General features: G+C 45.2%; 1 protein-coding gene and 1 long non-coding RNA gene across 6 annotated transcripts in view; one reads left to right on the top strand and one right to left on the bottom strand.

Moving 5' to 3' along the window:
- Nucleotides 1–2,156, bottom strand: part of kiz (kizuna centrosomal protein) — a 39,367-nt gene extending 37,211 nt beyond the window's left edge. Inside the window, exons 1-2 of one of the 5 annotated variants that reach the window (XM_079632542.1) lie at nt 2,050–2,156; nt 78–266 (exon numbers count right to left, since the gene is read on the bottom strand). In XM_079632542.1, the coding sequence (XP_079488668.1) occupies nt 78–142 (65 nt within the window). In that variant the 5' untranslated portion in view covers nt 143–266; nt 2,050–2,156. Of the gene's footprint in view, nt 1–77; nt 519–982; nt 1,487–2,049 lie in introns of those variants that run through there. The other 4 variants (XM_079632544.1, XM_079632545.1, XM_079632543.1 and 1 more) reach the window with 4 other exon arrangements.
- LOC307009105 overlaps nt 259–13,237 on the top strand; it is a 112,551-nt gene continuing 99,572 nt past the window's right edge. The window contains exon 1 of the long non-coding RNA XR_013799956.1: nt 259–297. This is a non-coding gene — a long non-coding RNA (uncharacterized lncRNA). The remainder of the gene's footprint in view (nt 298–13,237) is intronic.

Here is a 13,237-nt window from a genome sequence, read left to right as displayed (position 1 = left end):
TTCAAGGCCCACTTTAATCGAGACAATACAGCATTTATTATGAATAAGCTAAAGGAAAAAGTACACAGCGTTCTTACCGTTCGTGTATGCTCTTTTGAATATTTCCGATCTGATCGAAATACTCGGTGTTGCAGACAGCCATGGCTGGTTTTGTTCGCTGTTCACCTCAGTGCCGTAGGGCGCGTTGTTTACAATGGTTACCATACGCACCGTTACCCAGGAGACCGCGCGAGCCAGTTGACTGAAGGGCGCGAATTTCTCCGAGGCTGAGGCGGCGGGGAGACACAATTTACCTCGGTAAGAAACACAAAAGGTGCAAACGACACATTTTACTTCAGACACCCAGGTTAGCCCGAATTAAAATGTACAAATACAACGTTTTCCCTCAGATGCATCAACATTTAACACGAGATAAAAGATAGCTACTAATTACACGTTTTGTCTCTGAAACAGACTTTTACACGAAAAGGTAAAAACTACTTCGACGACGATGATTAACGTTATTAGCCTATTATTTATTCCAACTGTCAAAATAGCATTTTTCTAAATATGTAGACCTAAGCTTCTAATTGTAATATTAAAGTGTGTATGTCAGGTTAAATTTTTAATTATGATTGACACAAAATAGTGAGGGGAAATACACGTTTGACAAGTTGATGTATTGTTTTGTATGTTTTTCGATTCCTAAAGGCAGAATATAAGATGAAAAAGTTCGTTATTTTCAGTCCTCACTTAAAACTGCCCATCCCCCCAAACGAATCGTTTGACGTCATAACAGGGAGACGTCTCCCAAGCTCGCTGAGCTGTGTTGATAATTGTACGAGTGATAGAGCGAGAGAATTAGTGATTAGGACATTTATTTAGTTATTTAAGTTAGGTAGTTAGTATACGCAGGCATATTTTCACGATGGTGAATTACTGCGTTTGTGCTGTGTGCAAAAACACCGTTAAAACCGGTCACAGACTCCACTGTGTTCCGTGCCTGGGTCAACTTTGTTCGGACCAAACGCGCTGACTTCAGTGCTGCCTCGGTATCCAAGACTTCGGTCATTTGCAGCGCCCATTTCACTGAGAAGGACTACGCGGTTGGAGATCTCATGAGTTAAAACCCGAGTGAGACTGGTAGCTGATGCGGTGCCTACGGTGCTACTGAAGCAGTCGATCGCGCCCGCGTCTCTCTCTCTCTCTCTCTCTCTCTCTCTCTCTCTCTCTCTCTCTCTCTCTCACACACACACACACACACACACACACACACACACACACACACACACACACATATTCCAGCATTGCAATCTTGACACCGCAGGCTGTTCATTATAGCCACGGAGCTTCAGAGCTAAGGCGGAGCTACAGATTAGGTGTCCCTAAATAACCCGCGTATAACAGTAAGCCAACGTTAGTTCCGCATGAATTAATTTGCACGCGAGTTTTATTTATTTTCATACCGTGTATTCTCCGTGTATATTCAAGCACCGAACCATGACGCCCGTACCGTTTCGGTTCAATAGGAATACATGTACCGTTCCACCGCTATTTATGCCTATACTACCAGACACCTGACCAACTCTCCACTGGTTCTTCTTCACACCAGATATTTATGTTTCTTCGATATGAATTATTTACATTTCTGTTTGGCTCCTCATCTGTCTCCCGCCTGGGAGGCTCAAAATTGTATGGCTGTGGGCCATCGTATAGGTTTGAGGGGGATTTTGGATCTCCTCAGACTCAAAACTCTCCATACTTCAATAGAACTTTGTTGGCGCGACTCCCTTGTATGACGTCACAGCTCAGCCCTTGTTTTAAAAATATGACCTTGACAGAAATGGCTATAAATCTTATTGCAGGGCAGTTACAGTAATAATTTTAATGCTAATTACATTTTCACTCAGACATCTAACCCTTATTTAATATATCTAAAAAAAAAATTTAACCTGACATACACACTTTAAAAATGGTTTTTCATCATAAAATACAACCCCAAAACCAAGTTATTCCTACAGGCCTAACTTACATTTTGTTTGGAAGCTTTCATTTCCAACTTGTACTGACCTGAATTGCAGTATGATCTCAAAATTAGTTATTAAGAAAATATTTTAAAATTTATTTAAAAAATCATAATCTTTAGTACAAATAAGTTTTCTATGCAATAAAGGATGGGCAACATATCAGGATTCCTTTGTGACCTTGCCTACACCAGAACTCATTAAAGGGCCCCTCTTATGTTTTTTTGAAAATTACCTTTCAAGTAGTGTGTAACATATCTCTAAGTAAATGAAAACATCCTGCAAAGTTGTAAATCTGAAAGTGCACCGTATATAAAGTTATTGTCTTTCAAAAGTAAGAGTCGACTCTTGAGTCAATTAAATTAATCGTTTTTCAAAATTGAACCTTAAACACTGCAGCTGATTCCTACTGGACAGCATCATGTCGAGAAGATGCTGTGCTCTACAATGTGAAGGTAAATCAACATTTTTTTTTCACTGCCCAATGACGAGCATGCGAGGAATCAGTAGTTAAAATTAATCTTTACCATGATATCACAGCAGTATAATCCTAGACTTTAGCTGTGTTACCTTTATTTTACTGACGACTGCTTCTCAAACCTCGGAGTTCAATGCAGGATTCGCAAACCGCTTGCTCTTGAAAGATGGTGTCCAAAATACTTAGTTTTGAGTTTATGTAGGTCTCCTGCTAACTGGCTAACTCACATTATCACTGGCTAACTCACGTTATCACTGTCTAACTCAAGTATCTGCTAAGCAGCTGTGGGCCACTATTACCTAAAACTCTGTCTATTAATGCAGATTGTCTGTCGTTCTCACTACTTTGAGGAAAGATTAAGCATGGAGCAAGATTTGTTTTTACCAACGTTAATGTTACATCAGTCATTCACACTAGAGCGCGGCTAATGTATATTGCATACTTGTACTGTTATTGATACAGGTTCCACGTGTTTACCGCAATATATTAGAAAAATACTCTTTAAATAAATTAGTACGCTACAAGTAACATAATCGGGTTGTTGATGGACATGCTCTTGCTGATGGTGAAGAATTACAGTTGCAACATCTCATAATGAACCTCAAACTAAGTAGCGTATCACTGAGAAATGTCCTGCTTGAGTCATCCTTGCAAGGGCGTAGGTTTGGTCTCAGCTTTGGTGGGGACATCCCACCCCCACACCACCCCCTTGTTTTTCCAGCCAATCAAATGACGGCATTCCTTGTACTGTCGTACTGGCCATGGGAATCGATGCAAATAGCTGCAACAGGGTTTTTTTCCTGGCTCAAAACTAGGCGGAGTTGGTAAAATTCTGATGAAGTATTTTATTTAAAAGATAATTTAACTTGTATTTTTTCATATACCAACATATAGCCTACTCTGTTTTCCACAGTACTTTTGTGGGTGGACCTCGGTATCTCTAGAGGGGTCCGGGTGCATGCCCACCCTAAGAAAATTTTGTACATTTTAAAGATAAATTCATTAATCGGGTGCACTTTGAGTCACCAGAATCCGCTGTTAAAAATAAATAATCCACCCGCCCAAACCTATGATATTCTCTGATTTAGATGTCTGATCATCATCACATTACAATTATTCAAATTATCAGTGTTAAGCATGATAATATGGTAAAATGTCACACTGTAGTAGGGTGATTTAAAAATAACATGTATTTAAAATAAAAGTTCTTCTTTTGTCAAAATTACATTTCTTTAGTCTAATAGTCTAAACCGAGGCTTTACTCCCTTCAAACTTAAATTGTCAATGTTTCATTACGTCACTGTTGGAAAACAATCTTATCAGAATATATTTTTTAACCTTTATAAAGGGCATTTCCCCCTAATTTTATTAAATGTATGCTCAGCGCCAACGCTCCCACCACGCGCTGAAAAAATGCCTAATGAAAATCAATAATAATGCCGATATTATTTCAGTATAGAAACACAGACATCACGGGAGTCTCCCGCATATTGATAGCGGCTCACTGATGCCCGCGAATTTGTTAAAATCTCCCGGAATCGCGAGCGCGCCCGCGAGACAGATACTGTCATAGACATGTATAAAGGCTAGATGGCTTACCGGCGCTGAGAGCCAATCCCAGATAGCAGACCGATGTCGATTCAACGTTGATTTTTAGTTGTAAAGGTTAGTATCAATCATCAATCAAATTTCAACGTTGAATCAACTTCAGAACGTTATTACACCGAAAATAAAACATCGATTCAACATTGAAATGCGGTTGAATGGTGTGTCTGACGTTGATTCAACGTTAATTCGATGAGCAAAACGATGTTGTTTCAATGTCACGAGAAACGTCGTTTCCACATTGATTCGATGTCAGTTTGCTATCTGGGATGGGACCCGACGACGTCACACGGCGGCCATTTTAGGACAGGTCCGCTCGTCCAGTTATAACATTAAAGTCTATTGTGCATGTAGTGCTGAAATAACTATATCTTGCTCAATTTTCAACCGATTTTCAAACGGCTTGGTGTGTCATAAACGTCAGGGATGCGGCTATTTAACTGCATACTGCATACATTCAAAACGTGAAGCTACAATTTAAACATCGGCATCAGCACAAATCATAGCCACGTTAATAAGGTTTGTAATAAACCAAACCGTTTGTAAATCCGTCAAGAATTCAGCAAGTTACGAGCATTTGTCACTCACCTTCCGTCCACAGCAGCAGGGAGCAGCAGCGCAGTCACCTGACCTAAGATGGCCGCCAAGTTGACGACACAGCTGACTCCGCCTTGAGCCATCTAGCCTTTATACATGTCTATGGATACTGTGCTCCAAACCGCGTAGCGCGTGCACGGCAGAGAGGAAGAGAGAGCAAGAGACCGCGGCACCGCGCGTGTGTGCCTCAAGAAGCGCATGTAATATGTTTGATGGACAGAGGACAGAATGGACACAGGAACCCAACAGAACCGTCACGGTGGAAAAAGTGTATCTGAGCATGTGACTGTCTATCCGAGTTTTGTCCAGAGCAGAAGGCGGCACCTAATTTGACGGAGGCGGCCGCCTCGTAATTCTCTCACAGATATTGGTGGGGACAATTTTGTCATTTTAAAATATTGATTGGGACTAGTACCTAGCGTCCCCCCCTAAACCTACGCCCATGCATCCTTGCGATGGATGGTTGAATGAATAGGCCTAGTTCTTCCAGTGTTTCATTATCGCTCTTGCGCTCGGATTGATATGGTAAAATCGACGTCATTGTTCGTTACTATCTTTAGTTTACAGTGTAGGAAACCTCAGGACACGCAGAGCTGACGTTATGGCAATGGGCGTCTTTGTTTTTCGACGCGTGCGCTGTACGCGGTAAACCAATCACAACAGACTGAGCTGTCTGACCAATCAGAGCAGATTAGCTCGTGGAAAGAAGAGATTTAGAGATGATTGATTCATCTGACGAGTCGTTTGAGAATTATTGAAAATGTGGTGATGCGCAAATGTATATTATGAGGAAATTAAACAGTTTTTTTTTACCTTTGATGCATGTAGGAGACTCCAAAACAACATTAGACATTTTTTAATAGCATAATAGGGGCACTTAAAAAAAAAAAAAAAAACTTTAGAGCGGTTTGTAGCTCGATTTAAAGGCTCAGGAAAAAGGGGAGACGGGGAACCGCCGAACGATCAAAGTAAAGTTCAATGACACAAAGCCAACAACCAAACGAAAGTAAAGCGGCAGCCCCTCATGGACGCTCGGTCCGACCTTTGCGCCCTTCGAAGGATGCAGCCTCTGAATTGGGATGCAGCTACTGTATAGTAGTTAGTTACTGCATTTGGTTTGAAACTTACTTTGTGTCTGTTAAAAAAGTATGTTCAATATGTTGTCACTGTCATTTGACCTACGGTGTCAGTTGCGTTACTTCACCACCAGTAGGGGAGAGCCGGGACAGTTGAAACACTTTTCAGATAAACGTAATTTTCTAAGATAAGGTTACAGATATATATTTTTTGTGTGTTTGATCAACAACTCACATATGTGTTCTCTTAGTACCATGTGTTATTCGGTACAAATATATTAAATGATTTAAAGGTGCTGTATGGAGTTTTCAGCAGCATCTAGCAGTTATGTTTCAGATTGCAACCAATACGTTTACGTGCTCGTGCGCGTGCTTTTGTTTTGTTTTTTATTATTATGTGGAGTTTGTGTTGGAGTCTGTGTTGTGCTAGTCGTTTCCTAGTATTAGCAGACTCCATGTCATAAAGTTGCAGTGTCGTCGCTGTTGAGTGCAAAGTCAGTAGACGAGGCGAGAGGCGAGACGCTCGGGAGCGCGCATGCAGGTCTCAGTCACGGCACTGGATTTCGCGGCAAATCCGACCCGGAGACTTCACATAGAAATAGGAATACTTGCTTTCAGAGGTAATAGGAAAACCCGCCAAGTGGATCATTTTATTGTGAGATTACAACCCCTTCACACACAGGTAATACAAAATGGATTCATTTTAGTAGAAAAACTCCATACAGCACCTTTAAGTAAAAATTTACTTTGAACGGTAGTTGTGCTTTGTTTCAATGGGGACGGATGAAACATAACAGTTTAAACGGCAACTATTCATCTAATGCTTGTTTTTATGAACAATACCTGACAAGTAACTTAAGTACATATTGTTACAAACATATTTTGGAATTTATTTTAATTTAAAGGTTCATTTTAACCATGTTTTGTTCCATCGCCCAATAAACATAGGCGATAGCAGATGTAGGCGATAGCAGATCTTCTATTTTCTACGAAGACAGACAAATCCGTTTACAATTAATTTTCTTACATTTCTTCCTTGAGTCATATTGAGTGTTTACTAGTTGAATAGCCTTAACAGCGGTTTTCCTATGACCAGGTCTAACTGGCGGGAGGCGCTGTTTCAACCATCCCGACAGCGCCTCCTGCCAGTTAAACCTGTTTTGCCCTTAAACTAAAAAACTCTGATATTGCACACTTAAGGGTGTGTTACAGTACTAATACACCTGCCGTATTATCATTACAATGGCACATGAAACATTAAAGGGCACCTATTATGGAATTTTGAAATTTACCTTTCATATAGTGTGTAACATAGATCTAAGTGAACAAAAACATCCTGCAAAGTTTGAAATATGAAAGTGCACCTTATATAAAGTTATTGTCTTTCAAAAGTAAGAGTCGACTCTGAGTCATTTTTATGAATCGTTAGAAGACCGAAGCTTTTTCTCTGACTAGATGACGTCAACTTGTCAAGTTATTTGAATACGATACGCCCACTTATTGCGCTCCAAGGCCAGGGAAAATATCATGGCGACGAGACGCTGTGTTCTGAAGTGCGACTCAAAAGCAAACTTTTTTCATCTGCCCAAGGAGGAGCATTTGAAGACTAAGTGGCTACAATTCATATATACAACTATACCACAGAAGTATAGTCCGAGCCTTGTGCTTTGTTCGCGCCATTTTCAAGACGATTGCTTTACCAACTTAAATGCACTCAAACTTGGATTCGCGAGCCGGATGATATTGAAGGAAGGTTCAGTTCCAAGTGTATTTGCATCAGCTTCCTCCTCCGTTTCACAACCTGTAAGTGTTATTAATAATTGTTGCTTTTATGTTTTATGTAGCATGCTTAATAATTATTTTGTTTGTTGTGTAAGCACCGTTTAGCTTCTAGGTCTTCAATGACAATTGTATTGAGATAGCCTAGGCCTATGTGAAGTGTTTGTCGTTGTTTTCGGAGTTGTCTTAAAGAATAGAGTAATACCTCGTAGTAACGTAACTACATTTATTTTTTTTTATTTTTGTAAAAACGTTATGTTTATGCATCGGGCTAACGCAAACAAAGACTGATTGTGCTTTTACAATATGAACTCTGGGCTATGCTCGCTAACATAACATTACATTCTTTATCTTATTTTTAGTTTTTTACTACAAACTACAAAGCAGTGGACTATAATAATTATTATAACACAATTTAATTGATAAAAGCATCATTGTACTCCGTGTTAAACAATAAGTATTATCTATGTTAACACTGCTGGGTCATCTGACCAATCAACGCAGATTAGGTCGCGCAAAGGAGGGGTTTGAAAAATGAGTCGTTGAACGATTCATTTGGGAGTCGGTGAGCAAATCAGGTAAAAATAAATGCATATTATATGACAACAAAAGTGTTTTTTGTCATTGCATGCATGTAAAACTGTTGTTGGGGACTCCCTAAACAACATTAGGAACATTTTAAATGTCATAATAGGTGCCCTTTAAATACAACTTGTCAGTCAAAAAAAAGTACCGCACGAAAGAATTCACTTGCTGCACTAAAAAACAGCTTTCCGGCTTTAACTCAAAAACGGCATGACGTAAAGAAAAAAATTTTTCGCGGGTCTGGTAGGCATTGCGTGTTGTACGTGCTGACGAAATTTGATGTACATGACGTGAGTAGTTCTCTTACGTAGAGTTCTCTCCTACTGCGTCGATTAGCGACGCTACGGGAAAGATATTTCTTTGTCGAGATTGAAGCCTAAAAATTAATCCTTAATTTTGTAATATGTAAAACGCTTTTCTGTAGCATACAACCCTAGGCGGAGCAATATCGCTCGCCCATTGGCTGCTCCGCCAGAAAAGCACAGCCTATGCGAGGCCAGTGACGCTGACCAATGAGGGTGCTTCGCGCCCTTCTGCGTCATCTCCCGCCGAAACAGGCGTGGCCTAGGTCTATAAATACCAAGCATAGCTGCTTCCACTCCGATTTTCTTTACTTCACGAAGCTACACGCATCGTAGGACCGGATTCGAGCCACCACAGCCGTCTGATACAGCACCTCAGCAGGACGAGCCCTTACCTGAAGCCGCTGGTCATCGCCGCCTTCAGCCGCCGTTCCCTGCTGCGCTTCTCCGGCGTGGATATATCCTTTTATCACTTTGTGTGTGTGTTCGCCTACTGCGTCACACACTTTTTCTCACAAAGAGCAGCGAGCGTCTTTTTAAAGATGTCTCGTGTTTCCTGCGGCTCCTGCCGAGCTGCGCTCATCGACGGGGACCACCACGAGCTGTGTGTTTCCTGCTTGGGCGAGGATCATGCAGCTGTCGCTCTCGGTGATGGCGGCTGCCATCATTGCGAAATGATGCCCATCGCGACTCTGCGGACTCGCCTGGCATCTTTCACCGAAGCTGCTAACCCACCCCCTGTAGCGCCGCGCCGTAAAAAGCGCCGCGCTCAGCGGGTTCCGGAACCCCCCGCCACGAGGAGCTCGCCGCCGCCGCCGCCGCTAGCTCCTCTCTCCGCTTCGCTGGAGTCGCTCTTCGACGAACAAAAGCCGCAGCCTGCCGCTTTGTCTGTCATGGACGACGACCAGCTAGCCGCATCTGAGGGGGATGACGACTGCTGTTCGCTTCTCGCTTCGGAGAGCGAGGGATGGGCGAGCTCCGAGGATCTCCCCTCCCCCGCCGCTCATGAGCGTCGACGGAGAAAGACCAGCATCGATGCGCTTACCGGCTGGATGGCTGTTTTTCTGCAGAGGAACGTACGTTACCGTCCTCACGACCCGCGCCCTTTTCTTCCTGAATTCACGAAGAAATCGCGGAGTCCCGGAAAGCCCCGTCTTCAGCCAGGATGCGCACATCTGCTTCGAGGGAAGCTACAGTGTTAAAATCCCGCCGTGGCCGGATTTCACTAAAATGTCTCGCTCGCACAGTCCCAACATACGCGACCGTGCCAGTGTATTTTGCAGTCACCAAATCGGCATCAATGCTCGTTTGCCTGCACACAAACGCCGTTTTCACGACGCCCCAGGTAAATCTGAAAATGTATTTTCTGGTGTCCCGGCCACGGCCGATGGTGTGATGTGTGTATCCGTAATGCCCACGACCCAGTGCCCATTCGTACACACAAGCACAGCCCTACACAATACAGGGCTTGCACACATAAAATCGACTCGTGTCGATTGTGCAATACATGTAAGTTAGTGAACGTGCCCGCTTTTCAGTGCCCACAATCACTACACACTGCATGTCCCGTGGTTTCTGTAAAAACGAAACGAATGCACGGTCAGTCGGTTCTGATAGACAGTACTCTCTGTGCTACACGGTGTCCCGGCCACAGCCGATGATGTAATGTGTGTAACTGTATGCCCACGACCCAGTGCCCATTCATACACACAAGCACAGCCCCACACAATACAGGGCTTGCACACATAAAATCGACTCAATGTCGATTGTGCATTATATGTAGTGAGCGTGCCCGCTTTCAAGTGCCCACAATCACTACAAGCTACATGTCACATGGTTTCTATGCGAAACCGATGCACGGTCAGTCAGTTCTAATAGACAGTACTCCCCAGTGCTATAAATGTACCTGCGTTCACGCACCCACATTTATTCTCAAACATGCCGAGCCGTACGGAGCTCGCACCGCGTGCTCTCTCTCTCAGCTGAGAGAGCTGAGCACGCGCGCGGGCTGCCCGCTCGATTAAGCGCGCCCCCGCATCACGCTGCAATGGCGCCCATATTACAGCACACGACTGCTCTCGTGTCGCCGCCATTTCGCGACCAGAGCCCGGTTTTTCAACCCGTGCAAGCAGCAGCCCCGTTCAACACAGGGTTTGCGCACAAAAAATCGACTCAGATCGATTGTGCTTTACATGTAGTAAGCGTGCCCACTGCCAAGTGCCCACAACCACTACACACTGCACGTTCCGCGGTTTCTGTAAAAACGAAACTGACGAACGGTCAGTCAGTACACAAACACAGTGTCCTCGGTGTTATAAATGTGCCCGCCACCAAGCGCCCACGTTTATTCACAAACATAACGAGCCCTACGGGACTCGTCCCGCGCGCTCTCTCTCTCGACACAGAGAGCCGAGTGCGCGCGGGATGCATACTGTGTTAAACATGCCCCCCGCCTCACACGCCACGGCGTCCATGTCACAGCACACGGTTGCTCTCGTGTCGCCGCCATTTCGCGACCAGGGCCCAGATTACATTCAACCCCTAGTCACACGTGCAGATGCATGGGAAAGACTTCCCGGGGTCTCAGAATGGGTGCTAGAGACTATAAAAAGAGGCTATTCGCTACAGTTTCATCGACGCCCTCCCCGTTTCACGGAGAAAGTCGAAACTACGGTGAAAACAGAAGTAGCACATCTACTTCGAGCCGAAATAGCGAAGCTATTGAGCAAAGGGGCCATAGAGCCTTTATCTCAAGCTCAGAGCGAAGGGGGCCTGTACAGCAGATATTTTCTGGTACCGAAAAAAGACGGGGGTCTCAGACCCATTTTAGATCTCAGGCATCTGAACAAAGCGCTGACAAAGCGAAAGTTCAGAATGCTCACGACCAGAGCTATCCTCGCGCAGGTTCGCCGAGGAGACTGGTTTATGGCAATAGATCTGAAAGACGCGTATTTTCACATACAAATTGCGTCACGTCACAGGCGATTTTTGAGATTCGCCTTCGAGGGCCAGGCATATCAGTACACAGTCCTGCCATTCGGCCTGTCTCTAGCACCTCGTACATTTACAGTGTGCATGGACGCGGCGCTGGCACCCCTGAGACTCCGCGGCATTCGAATTCTGAATTATTTGGACGATTGGCTGATTCTAGCTCAATCACCTTCAGAACTCATCCGCCACAAGACCCTAATTCTCGATCACCTCGAGTGCTTAGGTCTGAGAGTCAATTGGGAGAAAAGTTCACTGTTTCCCAGTCAAAGGATCTCCTTTTTAGGACTGGAGCTGAACTCGCTGTCTATGACAGCTCGACTGTCATCACAACGCAGGCGAAATTCCCTGCGGATGGCGAAATCCTTCCGCAGCGGCCACATAGTGCCGCTCAAGAGATTTCAGAAAATGCTAGGCCTCATGGCCGCAGCATCGACAGCTCTACAGTTGGGCCTGCTGCGCATGCGCCCACTGCAGTTCTGGCTAAAAGCGCGTGTACCGCGCCGAGCATGGGTTCACGGTCGTTATCGCCTCAAGGTCAATCAGGAATGCGTTTCAGCCCTGACACCATGGAGAGCGTCAGACTGGTACCGGTCAGGTGTAAGCCTGGGGACTTCCTCGAGCCTGAAGGTGGTGTCCACGGACGCGTCCACCTCAGGCTGGGGAGCACTGCTCGAAGGCAGACCGTTCTTTGGCCAATGGGCAGAACGAGTCGAACTACCGCACATAAACTGCCTAGAAATGATGGCAGTGGACTTAGCGCTGAGGCGCTTCTGTCCTCGGATAAAGGGACACCACGTCCTAGTCCGTTCGGACAACACGTCGGTAGTAGCCTATATAAACCGCCAGGGTGGCGTGAGATCCCGAAACCTTTACAGGTTGACGGAACGCATACTGGTATGGGCCCAGCACAACCTGCGCTCGCTGAGAGCGATCCATGTGCCTGGTCGCCTGAATGTAGGACCAGACAGACTCTCACGGAACAATATTCCGACAGGAGAATGGTCCCTACACACACAGACAGTGCGTCTGCTGTGGAAAAAAGTTCGGCAGAGCGGAGATAGACCTGTTTGCAAACCAGGAAAACGCTCACTGCCCAGAATTCTTTTCAAAGAGCACGAACGCGCTGGCCAAAGTCTGGCCCCGCCGTCCGCTCTATGCTTTTCCCCCTGTCTCGCTCCTGCCCCAAGTGCTCGAGCGAATCAGGAAAAGCGGATGCTCAGTGCTTCTTGTCGCACCATACTGGACGAATCAACCCTGGTTCCCAGTCTTGATGCAGCTCAAGAGTACTGCTCCGTGGCCGATCCCAGTGAGGAGGGACCTTCTCTCGCAGGCCAGGGGCTCGATTTTGCATCCTCACCCAGAGCTATGGTCCCTTCATGTGTGGGCCATAAACGGGTACCCGCTAAACTCCCAAGAGGAGTGTTAGACACGATCGAGCAGGCTAGGGCCCCGTCTACTAGACGGCTCTACGCTTCCAAATGGTCGGTGTTCTCTGACTGGTGTTCAGACCAAGGTCTATCACCTCTTCAGTGCGGGGAAACGGAGGTTCTCTCCTTCCTGCAGGAGCTGTTGGATAAGGGTAGGACCCCATCCACGCTCAAAGTCTATGTGGCAGCCATATCAGCGTTCGTCAATCCGACGCTTGGCCATGCACTGGGCAGAAACGACCTGGTGGTACGTTTCCTTAGAGGAGCCAGAAGGTTAAATCCTCTAAGGCCTCCTTCAGTCCCCGTTTGGGACCTTTCTACAGTGTTAAACGCTATGAAAGGGGCCCCTTTCGAGCCTATTCACTCAGTTGACATGAAACACCTGTCTCTCAAG

The sequence above is a fragment of the Phoxinus phoxinus genome (genome assembly GCF_949152265.1).
Source record: "Phoxinus phoxinus genome assembly, chromosome: 13".
Lineage (NCBI taxonomy): Eukaryota > Metazoa > Chordata > Actinopteri > Cypriniformes > Leuciscidae > Phoxinus > Phoxinus phoxinus.
The sequence above is the reverse complement of the archived record's forward strand: the minus strand, read 5'-3'. Positions and strand labels throughout refer to the sequence as shown.